This window comes from Odontesthes bonariensis, chromosome 23 (genome assembly GCF_027942865.1).
Source record: "Odontesthes bonariensis isolate fOdoBon6 chromosome 23, fOdoBon6.hap1, whole genome shotgun sequence".
NCBI classification, from domain to species: Eukaryota; Metazoa; Chordata; class Actinopteri; order Atheriniformes; family Atherinopsidae; genus Odontesthes; species Odontesthes bonariensis.
In genome coordinates, this window is record NC_134528.1 from 2,743,308 (window position 1) to 2,758,934 (window position 15,627).

Here is a 15,627-nt window from a genome sequence, read left to right on the forward strand (position 1 = left end):
ACTACATACTGCATACTGCATACTACATACTGCATACTGCATACTACATACTGCATACTACATACTACATACTGCATACTACATACTCCATACTCCATACTACATACTGCATACTACATACTCCATACTCCATACTACATACTGCATACTGCATACTACATACTGCATACTACATACTACATACTGCATACTACATACTCCATACTCCATACTACATACTGCATACTGCATACTACATACTGCATACTACATACTGCATACTGCATACTACATACTACATACTGCATACTACATACTCCATACTCCATACTACATACCGCATACTGCATACTACATACTGCATACTACATACCGCATACTACATACTACATACTGCATACTACATACTCCATACTCCATACTACATACTGCATACTGCATACTACATACTACATACTGCATACTACATACTCCATACTCCATACTACATACTGCATACTGCATACTACATACTGCATACTACATACTACATACTCCATACTACATACTGCATACTACATACTACATACTCCATACTACATACTGCATACTACATACTACATACTGCATACTACATACTGCATACTGCATACTGCATACTACATACTGCATACTACATACTGCATACTGCATACTACATACTCCATACTACATACTGCATACTACATACTACATACTCCATACTACATACTGCATACTACATACTACATACTACATACTGCATACTACATACTGCATACTGCATACTGCATACTACATACTGCATACTACATACTGCATACTGCATACTACATACTACATACTGCATACTACATACCGCCTACTACATACTACATACTGCATACTACATACTACATACTGCATACTACATACTACATACTGCATACTGCTTACTACATACTACATACTGCATACTACATACTGCATACTGCATACTACATACTGCATACTACATACTACATACTGCATACTACATACTACATACTACATACTGCATACTGCATACTACATACTGCATACTGCATACTACATACTGCATACTATATACTACATACTGCATACTACATACTACATACTACATACTGCATACTGCTTACTACATACTACATACTCCATACTACATACTGCATACTACATACTACATACTACATGCTGCATACTGCATACTACATACTGCATACTACATACCGCCTACTACATACTACATACTACATACTGCATACTGCATACTACATACTGCATACTACATACTGCATACTACATACTGCATACTGCATACTACATACTGCATACTACATACTACATACTGCATACTACATACTACATACTACATACTGCATACTACATACTACATACTGCATACTACATACTGCATACTACATACTACATACTGCATACTACATACTGCATACTACATACTGCATACTGCATACTACATACTGCATACTACATACTACATACTGCATACTACATACTGCATACTGCATACTACATACTACATACTGCATACTGCATACTACATACTGCATACTACATACTACATACTGCATACTACATACTACATACTGCATACTACATACTACATACTGCATACTACATACTGCATACTGCATACTGCATACTACATACTGCATACTACATACTACATACTGCATACTACATACTGCATACTACATACTGCATACTACATACTACATACTGCATACTACATACTACATACTGCATACTGCATACTACATACTACATACTTCCATACTGCATACTACATACTGCATACTGCATACTGCATACTACATACTGATCGATCAGACAGTATGCAGAGCGTTTACCCACAATGCATTGCGCTCCTGCCCGAGCTGAAATCAGCCGGCCTGAAGCTGATTTCTCTTAAGCTTTAAACTCTGTAAACTTTAGCAACATTTGAAACATTTTCAGGCGAGAAAGTAGTTGTTTAGATCCCCAACGTGTTGAAAACCTGACAAAATACCGGCTGTTTACCATTTTGTTCCCACGAATTCGGCGCTACCAAAGCTAGCCGCAGTGAGCAACGCACTTCCGGTTATTTTCACAAAATAAAATATCCGTTGCCTTTTATCATAGGGAAAGCCATTACCATACAATTGGTGCTTTTGTTTTGAAAACAGGAAGTGAACCTACCCTCGTTGTAGCTAGCTTGAAACTGCCGTTTTGACAGGAAATGACGATCGGCGACGTCACGTTACGTTGCATCTTGGGTAGTTTGAGTATGAGTAGTAACCTCATGATGCATACCCAACATTTCAGAGAATCTAGTATGCATCCGGGAACTTAAAAAAAGTTAAAGTTAGGAGTAGTAGGAGAAGTAGGCGGTTTTTTAACACAGCCTCTCTGCTTCAGTGTCGCAGCCAGAGACGAATTTAATTAGAGGTTAATATTCATGCTCCAGCTTCAACAATTTAGAGCAGAGGTTGCTTAAAAGATAAGAACTTAGAAGATAATTTGTAGAAAGAGTTTAAACTGTTAAAAGTGGAGGATCCGTGATGATGACTCTGCTGTGATGCGGCGACACTTCCGCTTTGGTTAGAGTTCTTAGAGAAAAAGGTGTTGACGTCCAGCTCATCTTCACTTTTTATGGTAAGTTGCATAAACGGTTTGCGTTTGTGTGAATAAAATATTCACTTGATGTTGAAACGCACAGCAGTTGGTAAAGCAAACACGAGGAAGCAGAGCTGGACTCCAAAACGATAATTATCAACCCACTCATTTGTTCAAAGGCTCGCAAGCTAAGTAGTTAATGCAAGAAGAAGCGGGGAGTTGTGAGTTTCCCCGTTTGCAGCGAGAGAGGCTGAAACCATCAGTGAAGGAGTTGTGTGACCTCACATCTGGGGTTTATCTAAAGGACTCCGTTAAAGTTGAATCAAGGCGACTGTTGGAGTTTACAGAAACTTAGCACCAAACTCAACACCACATGCTCAGTTTGTCCAAGAAGAAGACATATCGGCCTTTTCATCTCCGAGGTTCACACAAAGAGCCGTTACTGTCAGTTCACTGATGTTGCTGCACAGTAAACCGATGGTTGTCCCTGTGGCGTCCTTAAGGAGGACAGGCAGTGCTTAATTTGTAAATCACAAGGTGCCGGAACGCAAAGTACATATGAGAGCGCTGGGATGACGAGACCGGCACAGGTCCCAGAACGCATACAGGAAACGGTGCTGAAAACAATACTGACAATACTGTGGGACTTACAAGCCTTAATTAAATGTTATGACTAGGGCTGGGCAACGATTAAAATGTTTAATCTAATTAATCACATGATTTCCCTGATTAATCACGATTAATCGCATTTGTACGCAAAATCCCAAAATGAATCCAAAAGTAGCGTATAGCTTTTAGCATTTAGCTTTATTTTAAATGTGCTGCCATATGAATGAAAGTGCCATAACATTTGTTGTGCAAACACACTTTTAACATCAGCATCTTTCTGTAGTTTTTATGTAGAAGCCTCGCTCCACTGTCTGTTTCCTTGAATGACTTGCTGCTATCAGTTGTGTGTTTTGCCTTTAAGTGATATTTTAGACTGGAACTACTACGCTGAGAAGACAATTCAACTTGGCAGAGTTTACAGATGACTTTGGTTCTGTCGACTCCGCCGTCTGGAAGAACTTTAAAATGAAAATGGCCGAGTAAAAGTTCCGTACCCTTCTCCATGTTTGGTGGATCCGCCGATTACTTTCTTTTCCTGTTCCACAGCAGCAGACTTTTACAAAATAAAAGCCTGTGAGCAGCAGACTTTTACAAAATAACAGCCTGTGAGCGGCAGACTTCTACAATAATAAAAATAAATAATAAAACATGCATTAATGCGCGATAAAATATTCATTGGCGTTAAATAATTAGTGAGTTAACGCGATAATAACGAGTTAACTCGCCCAGCCCTAGTTATGACAATAATTTACAATCATTTTAGGCTATAACGCACAGCACAGGCTGGCCCGCCAGCCCTGCTGCTGCCGCAGTACCGGCCTCCTGCCCTGGCTTGGCTAGCTGTCGGTGAAGTTGGCTAACGGTCGCGGCACTAGCCTCCTGCTGCAGCCGGTTTTGCTCGTCAGCATGACGGCTGTAACTGCCCTTTGTTTGCTTTTCTGACTCGTTTCGAAGCGTCATGCAACTCCTCCTTCTTTTTGAAAAAATTTAACTGTCTTTGTGACATGTTTTCGTAGGAAAGGTAACTCTTTGTTCCTCCCTGCTGCCTGCTCCCCAGATGAAGCGGGGTTTGATGACCAGTAGTTTTCAGTGCATCAACAGATCTCTGAGTCTTTCAAAGGACGTCGTTTTATCTTAATAAACAACATGAAATTCATGGTATTTGTTCGGAATATTATTATTTTATTTAATACATTTTTGTATATGTTTTAAAAACTTTTTTTTAAAATATTTACATTTTCTTCTATATGAGAGGTCAACCCAAATAAGTCCCGGAACATGGGCAGGCCAAAACCAAAAGGCACAAATTACCCTGAGGACAGGTGTAGGAAAGATATTATTTTACCTCCTAGTCTTCGGTTACGCTCTCTTTGGTTGTGTTTAAGCAGCAGAATGACTCAGTTTGGTGTAGAAAAAGATTCTGTGCTCAGGTTTTAAATAAATCTCTTTTTTTAACCCCGGCTGTGCACTCGAGAACAAACTGCTCAGCCGTGGAGATGAGTCTGTTTCCCTGTAAGCAACGTGTTCTTTGGTTCACTAACTGTTCAGTCTGAGATGTGATGTTTCATCCGTCCTGCAGAATGTCTCTGACCGCTGACCTTTGGGGTCAGAAAGCCCGTCCGGCCTGATCACAACCTGAAACACGGCAGGTTTCAGGAGGCGCTGCCTCCCACTTTCATGGCTCTGACTGCAGGTTTATCCAGTCCTGTCCTGAGGCGTTTTGGTCTGCGTCCCACTTTGTGACACCACTTGATGTCGGGCCAGTGGAGAACGTGTTGGTTTATTTCCCCTTTGGTACATTCTGACATCTGATCACTAAATACGTCGGTTGCATCGAGCAGTTTAACGGGTTTTAGAGTCAAAGATGAATGTCAAAGATTTATGTAAAGCACTTTGAATTGTTTGTACATGAAATGTGCTATATAAATAAATTTTATTTGATCATTTTGATTTTTGATATATATGCAGGGTAATATTTTATCCCGTGAGCGTTCTGTGTGAAGCTGTAATATCTCCTTCTTGCCTTCTGATTGGCCAGAAGTGAGTCTTAAACATCCCTGCTGCAGTGTTCGGAGCGATATTTAATAATATTTCACCTTTTAAAGATGTCGTCTCTGCAGACGTGGACCTAAATGTATGTTTTTGTCTCATTTCTATTTGAATCCTCCTTCTCCAGATATCCGCGGCCTGCAAACCTTCCTGGATCAAACGTCCCGTCAGGGCGTGGACGTGGCCCTGCAGAGGGTGGATAAGAACATCAGCAAAGTCTTCACCAACCTGTTCACCACCATGAGGACCGAGGAGCTGAACCGGTACCGAGACACGCTGCGCAGAGCCATCCTGCTGCTCAGCCCCCAAGGAGCGCACACCTTCATCCAGCAGGTCGGTCCTCTTTCATCCCGTTAGCTCGCTCTGCGAGCAGCTTCTGTACCTGGAGCTGGGCTGTCTGATCAGCAGCTTCTGTACCTGGAGCTGGGCTGTCTGATCAGCAGCTTCTGTACCTGGAGCTGGGCTGTCTGATCATGGAGCTGGGCTGTCTGATCAGCAGCTTCTGTACCTGGAGCTGGGCTGTCTGATCAGCAGCTTCTGTACCTGGAGCTGGGCTGTCTGATCAGCAGCTTCTGTACCTGGAGCTGGGCTGTCTGATCAGCAGCTTCTGTACCTGGAGCTGGGCTGTCTGATCAGCAGCATCGTGTTTGGAAAATGGCGTTGATGAGAATCGGTCTAAATGGTGCCGGAAATTTATGCTTATTTGGGTTCAAGTGGGGATAAATGAGTGTTGTTAGGGTTGCGTGGGGAAATAATTGGTTCCCTGCTGTATTGGCTCATTAAAATCCCAGGATGTACGCAACACGCCGCACCAACACAGCTGTATGGAAGCAGCTGAGAGTGTGGAGTTTACGGGAGAATTAATGATGGTAAACTTAACAGTGATTCCTGTTTGTGAATGACAACAAAAAAGGGATAAATTAGCATGAAAATAAGTGGAGATTGTGAGTTATTTAAGTGAGACTGATGGCTGCGAGCGTGTCGGAAATTAGGGCTCGTAGGTGGGGAACAGTGTTGTGTAAGGGAAATAATGGGGAGACGAGTGGAAACAGAGCTCAGTTAAAGGCAGGAGTCCCAGAGAAGATGCTGGACCACAGGATGCTGGAATGATTTTTTTTTGTGTGTGTTTGAAAGCCTGAAAACTTCCTGTTAAAGCTTCAAACTGAAGCCTTTAAAGAAGAAAGAATTAAGGCAAAAACAGTGATTTTTTTTTTTTTTTTTTTTAATGCAGATTTTGGGCCAGTCTGCTCCTTTAACATGTGTTCTTTCAACCTGCTATAAAGCAAAAGTTGAAAACATAAATTAGAATGTTTATTTTATTACATTTTGTTCACTGGCTGCAGTGCGTTTTGCCTGAATTTACTAAAAAGTTAGCATTCCAATCTCCGAAAATGCCCCATAACACGGCAACTTTCAGAGAAAAGAAAGCAACAATTACGCTTTGCAAGATGCAATAAAATAAAATCTATTAGATGAGCTGATGAACCATCGGGAAGCAGCACACCTGACCGTAAACTGTTGCTAGGAAACCGAGTTAATGACAGAGGCTGCTCATACATGTCGCACGCCTCAATGAACTGATATGCAATTTTTTATTGTATTGTATTGAGCTTGTATTCCTTATTAATGAGATTATTTTATTCAATATTAGTATTACTAAGGGCCTGAGCATTTATTCTGTTTTTGAGCAATTGTTTCCAATACAAATGTATTGAATACCCCTATTTAAATATTTAAATGCCGTTTTCTCAAAATCTGTTTTTTGTATTTTTCCAGTATCAATATCTCAGCCTATGGAGCACCTACTAACACCAAACTTTCCAGTTATACACTTAGCAGTATTCTGAAGATATTTATAGAAGGATTTGTTGATAAATCATTCCTGGCCTGATTTATGTGATATTAAAATAAAAAAATATGGCGAAAATCATGTTTTTTAGGCTATGGGCAGTATATTTTGATTTCCTAGGAAATGAAAGCAGATATCCAGAAATCCCTCTGTAATTCTCTTTTCATTTTATGTGTAAACAAAATGAAAAAATAATTTTGCACCTGGCTTTATCATATGTTCAGATATATCTTCCGGAAATATATGCAAATGTGCGCATATTTAATGAGATAATGCATAATTTGCATAATTAAACATACAAATTTCTCAAACTTGTAATACATTTTTTTTTCATACTTGTATAAGTAATCAACTGAGGAAGTTTCATGGTGATATCTATTATTTTAAAATATTACCCTATTCACCTGTAGTGTCTCAGACGGGACACGGCAGGCAAAAACAGGGATTTTTCATGCAGTATCAATATCAATATCTCAGACTATGGAGCACCTACTAACACCAAACTTTCCAGTTATACACTTAGCAGTATTCTGAAAATATTTATAGAAGGATTTGTTGATAAATCATTCCTGGCCTGATTTATGTGACATTATAATAAAAAAAATATGCAAAAATCGATGTTTTTTAGGCTATGGACAGTATATTTTGATTTCCTAGGAAATGAAAGCAGATATCCAGAAATCCCTCTGTAATTTTCTTTTTATTTTGTGTGTAAACAAAATGAAAAAATAATTTTGCACCTGGCTTTAACATATGTTCAGATCTATCTTCTGGAAATATATGAAAATGTGCGCAATAATTAAACATACAAATTTCTAAAACTTGTAATACATTTGTTTTTCATACTTGTATAGTAATCAACTGAGGAAGTTTCATGGTGATAACTATTATTTTAAAATATTACCCTGCAGTGTCTCGCCTTAAAGAATGGAAAAAATCCCCCCAATGCGCCACCTAGTGGCTGCAGGAGCAACTGCACATGAAACGTCAACATGACGTAGATTAAGGTGAATGTAGTGTTGAACAGGAAGAAAAATAAAAAAATGATTCTTTATGTCCGAACCAGGAAGCCGTGATGTGGATCTGCAATGACCTGCAAAAAGTGCCCAAACAGAGCCGTCTGAAAGAAATGTGGCAGTTTCTAAAGTTTCTAAAGTGTGCACGTGATGGAAAAACAGTGTGTGCACAGTGTCGGCTGTCTGAGCTGGGAGCAGACGATTGGTTAAAGGGATCAGGAGAGCGTGCATGAAGAATCAGTTTGTTTGTCCGCACTGGATCAGTGATCATTCGTCAGCCTGCCGTGTGTGTGTGCACGTGCACGTGCTGGTGTGTGCGTGCGCCCAGGTGTAAGAGGCCATCTGGAGTGACAGATGGAGGCGCCCACTCTTACGGACACGCAGGCCTTTCCAGAGGCTGCAGAGTTTAGCTCAACATTTATGATCCGATTCATTTTTCACTCCGACTCGTTTCCATGGATCAGACTCGTGCACGTTTGTGTTTGCATGTGAGAGCTTTAAATCATCAACGCAAACATGTCAGCTGACTGCTGTGGGAGCATAAAGACGAGAGCTTGTAGATCAGAGCTGTGAGACGCCGCTGTGATGATAGTAATCAGAGCTTATTATCTTATTTACTTCTCTTAACACTGTTACAAAGTGACCTGCTCAGCGAGCTAACAGCTAACCTGTTCAGCAAGCTAATAGCTAACCTGTTCAGTGAGCAAACAGCTAACCTGTTCAGCAAGCTAACAGCTAACCTGTTCAGCGAGCAAACAGCTAACCTGTTCAGCAAGCTAATAGCTAACCTGTTCATTGAGCAAACAGCTAACCTGTTCAGCAAGCTAACAGCTAACCTGTTCAGCGAGCAAACAGCTAACCTGTTCAGCAAGCTAACAGCTAACCTGCTCAGCAAGCTAACAGCTAACCTGTTCAGCAAGCTAATAGCTAAACTGTTCAGTGAGCAAACAGCTAACCTGTTCAGCAAGCTAACAGCTAACCTGTTCAGCGAGCAAACAGCTAACCTGTTCAGCGAGCTAACAGTTAACCTGCTCATCGAGCTAACAGCTAACCTGCTCAGCGATCCTTCAGCTAACCTGCTCAGCGACCTAACAGCTAACCTGTTCAGTGAGCAAACAGATAACCTGTTCAGCAAGCTAACAGCTAACCTGCTCAGCGAGCAAACAGCTAACCTGCTCAGCGAGCAAACAGCTAACCTGCTCAGCGAGCTAACAGCTAACCTGCTCAGTGACCTAACAGCTAACCTGTTCAGTGAGCAAAGAGCTAACCTGTTCAGCAAGCTAACAGCTAACCTGCTCAGCGAGCAAACAGTTAACCTGTTCAGTGAGCAAACAGATAACCTGTTCAGCAAGCTAACAGCTAACCTGCTCAGCGAGCTAACAGCTAACCTGCTCAGCGAGCTAACAGCTAACCTGCTCAGCGAGCTAACAGCTAACCTGCTCAGCGAGCTAATAGCTAACCTGTTCAGCGAGCAAACAGCTAACCTGTTCAGCAAGCAAACAGCTAACCCGCTCAGCGAGCTAAAAGCTAACCTGTTCAGTAAGCTAACAGCTAACCTGCTCAGCGAGCTAACAGCTAACCTGTTAACCTGTTAAAAGTGCTTTACAAGAGGGGATAAGGTGAGTTGGAGGCTGATGAAATGTGACGTGCACGTGCACAAATGATCTCAGGCTCATGCATGAATGCCAGTTTATCTACCAACCAACGAGGAGGGGTTGGGGATGAAGGATCACTGCAGGAAACTACTTTTATTGTCTACTTTTAACTTCAGTATCACTGATAAATCCGTCTGCATCTGTTTCCTTTGGTCAGCTTTACAAACCGAAACATCTGGCTGATGTTTGGCAGGGAGCTTAACTGTTAATGAGCATAAAATACCTGTGAAAAACATCCTCAGATGGCAGCTAAACAGCAGAAAGAAGGATCAACAAACATCAACAAACTGTGCAGATGGATCGAACATATCTACATATGCAAATGTACAATATTCACATCCTTCCACACACAAGGTGCAGGGCCTATTCCAGCTGTGATTGGCCGAGAGGCAGCGTTACGCCTTGGAATTAACCAGTCACATCGTGCATGTGTGTTTGAGATCTTAAGCAAAGTGAACGACCAAAGTAGTTCCATACGCTGAGCTGGATTACTGCTCCTGTTTTCCTCCAATCAGATCAACACATACAACATGTTTTTCCTGAATGCATGAGTTTAAAAGTCCACAGTGGAAGACTTTACGGAATCTGAGCCGTTATTTATTTTTTTTTTGGCCCAGTTATAAAACTTCTAAAGAACAAAGAACATCACCAAAACCCACCTCTAAATTCATCTTGTCGGCTTCACACAGAAACTGAGGTGAAACCTGCAGTAATTTACTATTTATGTTTCTATTTGGAGTCTCATAAAAATCAGTTGCTTAGATACTTTTATCCAACTTCTGTCTGTCTGTGTTACCTTTTTTCATCTCGTGTGGAATACAGCAGACGGCTAGAGCGTCGTGTTCATGCGCTTTTTCTAACAGCTAACCTGTTTAGCGAGCTAACAGGTAACCTGTTCCTGTTCAGTGAGCTAACAGCTAACCTGTTCAGCGAGCAAACAGCTAACCTGTTCAGCGAGCAAACAGCTAACCTGTTCAGTGAGCTAACAGCTAACCTGTTCCTGTTCAACGAGCAAAGAGCTAACCTGTTCAGTGAGCTAACAGCTAACCTGTTCCTGTTCAGCGAGCAAAGAGCTAACCTGGTCAGCGAGCAAACAGCTAACCTGCTCAGCGAGCAAACAGCTAACCTGTTCAGCGAGCAAACAGCTAACCTGTTCAGCGAGCTAACAGCTAACCTGCTCAGCGAGCTAACAGCTAACCTGTTCAGCGAGCAAACAGCTAACCTGCTCAACGAGCTAACAGCTAACTTGCTCAGCGAGCTAACAGCTAACCTGCTCAGCGAGCTAACAGCTAACCTGCTCAGCGAGCTAACAGCTAACCTGTTCAGCGAGCAAACAGCTAACCTGCTCAGCGAGCTAACAGCTAACCTGCTCAGCGAGCTAACAGCTAACCTGTTAACCTGTTAAAAGTGCTTTACAAGAGGGGATAAGGTGAGTTGGAGGCTGATGAAATGTGACGTGCACGTGCACAAATGATCTCAGGCTCATGCATGAATGCCAGTTTATCTACCAACCAACAAGGAGGGGTTGGGGATGAAGGATCACTGCAGGAAACTACTTTTATTGTCCACTTTTAACTTCAGTATCACTGATAAATCCGTCTGCATCTGTTTCCTTTGGTCAGCTTTACAAACCGAAACATCTGGCTGATGTTTGGCAGGGAGCTTAACTGTTAACGAGCATAAAATACCTGTGAAAAACATCCTCAGATGGCAGCAGAAAGAAGGATCAACAAACAATTCCCAATTAATAATCACAGCGTACATTAGCTGGAACCTCACACATCTGGTATTTCCTGAATGGAACCAGTTTTACAGCTGGAATTAGAAGAGAAAAACCTTTTTCATGGACGGTAAATACAAGAGAGTCTAAAGATCAGGAAATCTGGATGTTTCCAGTTGGATAACTGTGACGTTGGTACTGATGAAAATATTTTTTTGCGTAATCAAGCAGCCCAGAGGTGAACAGATGAGCAATACCTGAAATTTAAAGGTGCTTCTGGTCATCTTTGAATGTTTGAAGACGATATTTACGACACATTGTTTTTAAAGGCGCATGTGGACTGAGTCTGTTACATCTTTAGAACATTTCAGAGGTCAAGATGAGCGTGAAACCTTTCGAGGGTCTTTGAGAGGAGCTCCGACTGTGCTGCCTTTTCTATTCAGTCTCCCAGTTAAGCTGCGTTGTCATGGCAGCAGCCCGTGCTCTTTGTGTCTTCCACAGATGTTTACACATGTGGGAACAAATCGTGTGCAAAGAAGCAAACTGCAGCCGCTGTAACGGCTTTTTATCCTGACGTTTCTTAGCAGCCTTGACTCAGTCAACTGAGAGAAAAATTTAAAGTTTTTTTTTTAAACACACGACTTCCAGCACCCACAGTCTGAATCTGTTTTTATTTCTCAGTGTCGAACGCAGCAGTGATGATAACAAAGTAATTGCAGTGTCGGTGTGTTCAGTCACTGCTCTGCAATAGCAGCAGCTCTGCAGTCCTCCACACACTCACCTGCTGCCTAAAGAAGAAGAAGAAGAAGAAGAAGAATAGAGGACAATGGCTGTGTTCAAAACCGCATACTGCATACTACATAGTGCATACTACATAGTGCATACTGCATACTACATACTGCATACTGCATACTACATAGTGCATACTGCATACTACATACTGCATACTGCATACTACATACTGCATACTGCATACTACATAGTGCATACTGCATACTACATACTACATACGACATACTACATACTACATACTGCATACTACATACTGCATACTGCATACTACATACTACATACGACATACTACATACTACATACTACATACTGCATACTACATACTGCATATTGCATACTACATACTGCATACTACATACTGCATACTACATACAGCATACTGCATACTACATACTAAATACAACATACTACATACGACATACTGCATACTACATACTGCATACTACATACTACATACTGCATACTACATACTACATACTACATACGACATACTGCATACTACATACTGCATACTACATACTACATACTGCATACTACATACTACATTCTACATACTGCATACTACATACTACATACTGCATACTACATACTGCATACTACATACAGCATACTGCATACTACATACTAAATACAACATACTACATACGACATACTGCATACTACATACTGCATACTACATACTACATACTGCATACTACATACTACATACTACATACGACATACTGCATACTACATACTGCATACTACATACTACATACTACATACTGCATACTACATACTGCATACTACATACAGCATACTGCATACTACATACTACATACTGCATACTACATACAGCATACTGCATACTACATACTAAATACAACATACTACATACGACATACTGCATACTACATACTGCATACTACATACTGCATACTACATACAGCATACTGCATACTACATACTACATACTACATACTGCATACTACATACAGCATACTGCATACTACATACTAAATACAACATACTACATACGACATACTGCATACTACATACTGCATACTACATACAGCATACTGCATACTACATACTAAATACAACATACTACATACTACATACTGCATACTACATACTACATACTACATACGACATACTGCATACTACATACTGCATACTACATACTACATACTACATACTGCATACTACATACTACATTCTACATACTGCATACTACATACTACATACTGCATACTACATACTCCATACTGCATATTACATACTACATACTGCATACTACATACTCCATACTACATACTGTTCACCTGCTCACCTGTTCATCTGTTCACCTGTTCATCTGTTCACCTTTTCTTCTGTTCATCTGTTCACCTGTTCTTCTGTTCATCTGTTCATCTGTTCATCTGTTCATCTGTTCTTCTGTTCATCTGTTCACCTGTTCATCTGTTCACCTGTTCTTCTGTTCATCTGCTCACCTGTTCATCTGTTCACCTGTTCATCTGTTCACCTGTTCTTCTGTTCATCTGTCCACCTGCTCACCTGTTCTTATGTTCATTTGTTCACCTGTTCTTCTGTTCATCTGTTCACCTGTTCTTCTGTTCATCTGTTCACCTGTTCATCTGTTCATCTGTTCACCTGTTCTTCTGTTCATCTGTTCACCTGTTCATCTGTTCATCTGTTCATCTGTTCACCTGTTCACCTGTTCTTCTGTTCATATGTTCACCTGTTCATCTCTTCACCTGTTCACCTGTTCTTCTGTTCATCTGTTCACCTTTTCATCTGTTCACCTGTTCTTCTGTTCATCTGTTCATCTGTTTATCTGTTCACCTGTTCACCTTTGCACCTGTTCTTCTGTTCTTCTGTTCATCTGTTCACCTGTTCATCTTTTCATCTGTTCAACTGTTCATCTGTTCTTCTGTTTATCAACCTTCCTCTTCCTTTCTTCCTCTTCCTCCCTCTTCCTTCCTTTCCCCACCTCTTCATCACTTCCTTCCTCTTCCTTCCTCTTCCTCTTTCTTCCTTCCCTTTCCACTCCCCTCTCATTACTTTCTCCACATTTTATCCGACCATCCTCCCTCTTTTCCCTCCTCCTCATCACTTCCTTCCTTTTCTAACCCAAACCCCCCCTCCCTCTGACTTTGATTCGCAGTGAAAGAAAGGAACGAGTGAGCCGGAGGATAAATGACTGCAGGAGTTTAGATGGGGAGGTGGGGTAGGGCTCTGTGTCGCCGTGGTGACTGACAGCATCCCATCCCTGCTGAGCAGTGATGGGTGACCGCCACTCCCGGTCCTGATGTGTTTCTGTGTGTTTCACATGGCCGCGGGGCAGAAACCTTCCTACAGCAAATTGAAAATGACCCCAGTAAACACAGACTCACACAGTTTCTCCTCCTGCACACACACCAGAGGCACGGCGGCCATGTTGGTCCTTCACTCATTTAAATAGAATCGTTTAACGCGACCTGCCGGGTTTTACCGCACGTTTCTGGCTGAGCTGCGGGGCAGGAACACACAAAGTTCTCCTCAGCGCGCCCTCGTCTGCCGTCCCAGACTAACTAACTATCTAACTAACTAACTAACTGATTATCCAACTAACTAACTAACTAACTAACTAACTAACTGATTATCTAACTAACTAACTAACTAACTAACTAACTGATTATCTAACTAACTAACTAACTAACTGATTATCTAACTAACTAATCTATCTATCTATCTATCTATCTATCTATCTATCTATCTATCTATCATTACTCATTGCAATGTTTCAACTCAACTTTATTTATAAAGTCCTTTAAAAACAGCTGAAACAAAGTTCTGTACATGAGTAACAGCACTTATGAAAACCCTCTGCGATGGTTGCGCTGGTTGTGCACGTGTGTTTGCGTGCACAGCAAGGGGAACTCTCTCCTGGTTGTTGCCCCACCATGCCGGGGGGTTTCATTGGGCTCGATGGGCTCCTCCTGCAGGTCGGTCGGCTCTCTTCGGGACGGTTAACAACATGTTTGTCCGTGACTTCAGCAGCTCCAGATCCCGTGTAACAGCGCCTGTTACGGCGTTTATGTCCGTCACCGTCTCTGCTGTGCTTGGCGACTCGAGCAAAGGCTTCGTCCACTCCAAGCTGTCGGCTCGCCCCGACATCAGGACTCTGTGTGGCAGGAGGCCGCGGAAACCAAGCCTCCATAGCTGGATGGTAGCTTGCTCGCTGAGCCCTTAAACTCGTTTTACTTGGCTGGTTCCCCCTTTTCATTTGGCTGAGTGCATCATGGGTAGGAAACTCCCAGCCCTTCAGGACATCTACCACACAAGATGTCTTCGTAGAGCTGACAGGATCCTAAAAGACGGCCA

General features: G+C 41.6%; 1 protein-coding gene across 2 annotated transcripts in view; it reads left to right on the forward strand.

Annotated features, from left to right (window-relative positions):
* The window catches only part of grid1b (glutamate receptor, ionotropic, delta 1b), a 664,549-nt gene that overhangs the window by 474,921 nt on the left and 174,001 nt on the right, over positions 1-15,627 (forward strand). For both annotated transcript variants that reach the window (XM_075457866.1, XM_075457865.1), the window contains exon 4: positions 5,378-5,583. In XM_075457866.1, the coding sequence (XP_075313981.1) occupies positions 5,378-5,583 (206 nt within the window). The remainder of the gene's footprint in view (positions 1-5,377; positions 5,584-15,627) is intronic.